The following is a 2690-nucleotide window of genomic DNA, read 5'->3' as shown; positions in this document are numbered from 1 at the left end:
AAACTATTTTGATCGTATTATAGCATCCTGATGGCACTTCAAGTTTTACCTTTAATTGTATATATATCCGGTCTCACTTTCTTTTTGTGAATATGTTGAGAGATTTTTTATATCGAAAAATTGTCTTTTCATTTGGTGTTGAAAATAACACAAGCATAATGAAAAAAATCACGACCCAATTTTTTTATGTGGAACTTTAAATTTCAATTTAGATATGCAAATTCTGTCCACAGATTTTCAGTACATCCCGGCCTTATTAGTTTGAAAAAATTTAGTTATAAGCACGTCTGCCTATTAATATGTATACTAATTTAATATAATTGATTAAAAAATAAATTTTATTAAAAATAGTATTAATTTAAATTTTAAATATAAAAGAATCAATATTAATATACAGATTAGTACGCGATTTTATTTATATATAGCAGAACTCTATTAATTTTTTACCATTGGACGTCAAAAACACATCCAATAAAGTTAAGATATTAGTTTTTGAATCAATAATCATTAAACCTTAGTGGAGAGAAAAAAGAAATTATCAAAAAGTCACATTTCAATACGACAGACTATCAATGCTCTGGCATTCTCTCCAAATTATTTCTTGAAGACTCCAATTGAACCTGGGACGCAAACATCATGGGTCATTAGAACGTCAATGTTAACCCAAACATTCTGATCACTAGGGATCAACTGGGTTTTCTGTGTCTAATTAATATGGTAAGAGAAATTTAAATCGGATGATCAAATTGACACCGATTAATAATAATCTTTTAATTTTTCATAAAAAGTTAAAATATATCTCAATCTACTTCATACACGTTTGATCTCAATAAATACACAAAACTCACTCAAACATTTTATCTTATTGAATTCTGCTACGCATAATCATTTTCATGTATTCATCGCGCAAAGAGTACAAAGAATTACTCCATAGTTTTTGAAATAATTACCCATTAGCTTTGGCCACAACCAAGTGGGGAATGACAACCAGCGGGTTCTTCCTTGCGATTCCAAATTTGGCTCCCATGTCAATCTCCTCAGAAGCCATTCCATCAGGGAGCTTCCAATCGAAGAGATGAATCAGAGAAGCGAGCAACAAGCTAAGCATTCGTACCCCAAGAGCCAAACCTGGGCAAATCCGCCGCCCAGAACCAAACGGGATGAACGACAAGTTTGTGCCTCTGAAATCCACTTCTGCAGAGTCGCCAGCGATGAACCTCTCTGGTCTAAACTCTCTTGGCTTGTCCCAATACATGGGGTCTCGAGCTGTTGCCCATGCATTCACGAGCACCGGCGTGTGCTTTGGAATGGTGTATCCACAAACTTGTACATCGATCAAAGCACGATGAGTCAGCAGCAAAGGTGCTGTTGGATGAAGCCGCATCGTTTCTTTCAAGACTGATTGTAGATAAGGAAGTCGTAAGATTTCTTTCTCTTGAATGGTTCGACGTCCTAATTCGAACGTTTTAGCAAGTTCTTGTTTGCCTTGGCCATTATTCCTGGATCGCGAAGCAGCTCAGCCATTGCCCATTCCACCATAGTGGTAGTAGCACCAGTTCCTCCAATGAACATGTCCTGATAAATATATAAACTGTACGTGATGATCGATGTAAATGAAAGAAATATGGATTCCAGAGAGAGAGAGAGAGAGAGAGAGATCACCGTTAGCAAAATCTTGATATCCTCGCGGTTAAATTCCTGAGGGCCATGCTCTTCGCCATGGTCAAGGAGGACATCCAAAAAGTCGTTACACCTCGGTGATGCAGAGGTTCTGCATTTCAAACGTCGATCAATCACCTCATCAAGCAACGTATGCAATCGATCGTAAGATACCTTAATAGTCCGCCTGATGCCTTGTAGATCGAATGGCTTTAGCAAAGGGAAAAAGTCTGAAACATTAGGCTTCCCCAGAAGTTCCAATATCGTCCCAACATGCTCCTTTAGTTCTTGAATACTATTTGATTTTTTATCAATTAAGTCCACCGAGAACATGGTGTTGGACAACAAACTAAACGTGGTTCCAAACACTAACCTCCCAATATTAATGGCTTCCCCAGTTTCACTGGCTTCAACCACTTTCAGGACCAAAGTGTCCATCATTTGGTGTCGCAGGCCTTGCAGCGCCTCAAGTCTGTGTGTTGTGAACATCTGGCTATTACAAATTTTTCTAAGCTTTATCCACTTTGTATCCCCCTGTAGCCATACCATTGACAGCTCGAAGTTAGCCTCTGCGGCTACAGCATCTGGCATGGCTCTCCCTAGAAATGCTTGGTCATTCTTCTGGAGGATTTCCCTCGCCATTTCTGCTGAAGAAGCAACCACCGTTGTGACGAACCCGAGTCGTACGGTCATGAGGGGGCCGTGCTTCTTGGCCAACTTGGCTAAGGACTCGTGCGGCGTATCACCGATTGCAAGGAGGTTCCCGATTATGGGAAATCCAGTTGGGCCGGGAGGAAGCTTTCTCTTGTTGAAAAGCCAGCTTCTGAGGTGAAGAAGGGCCTGGCTGCATATCAAGCAGACCAACGAGAAAAGAAAACAAGTAGTCAAGGTCTCCATTGTATTCGGCCTTTGAACTAGGCAATATTTTAGTCCGTAGTTTGCAGCTAATGCATCAACAAGTCCTCTATATAAAAGGAATTCGTGCAATGATCGGTACAGGTTAGCTCTATATAAAATTCTTGCTGCAGTAC

The 2690-nt window shown here is 39.7% G+C and overlaps 2 protein-coding genes across 2 annotated transcripts; both read right to left on the bottom strand.

Annotated features, from left to right (window-relative positions):
- Nucleotides 1–844: 844 nt before the first annotated feature.
- Nucleotides 845–2690, bottom strand: LOC122281944 (geraniol 8-hydroxylase-like). The gene is made up of 2 exons (XM_043093827.1): nt 1663–2690; nt 845–1575 (listed from the first exon to the last, which is right to left on the bottom strand). Exons 1-2 carry the CDS (start codon nt 2554–2556, stop codon nt 1453–1455), a joined length of 1017 nt encoding a protein of 338 aa, XP_042949761.1. The 5' UTR covers nt 2557–2690; the 3' UTR covers nt 845–1452.
- Nucleotides 947–1384, bottom strand: LOC122282469 (cytochrome P450 76C4-like). Its single transcript, XM_043094420.1, has one exon. The coding sequence runs from the start codon at nt 1382–1384 to the stop codon at nt 947–949; it is 438 nt and encodes a 145-aa protein (XP_042950354.1).

The sequence above is a fragment of the Carya illinoinensis genome, chromosome 11, assembly GCF_018687715.1.
Source record: "Carya illinoinensis cultivar Pawnee chromosome 11, C.illinoinensisPawnee_v1, whole genome shotgun sequence".
Lineage (NCBI taxonomy): Eukaryota > Viridiplantae > Streptophyta > Magnoliopsida > Fagales > Juglandaceae > Carya > Carya illinoinensis.
Note: the sequence above shows the minus strand (reverse complement) of the source record. Positions and strands in the feature narration are given on the sequence as shown.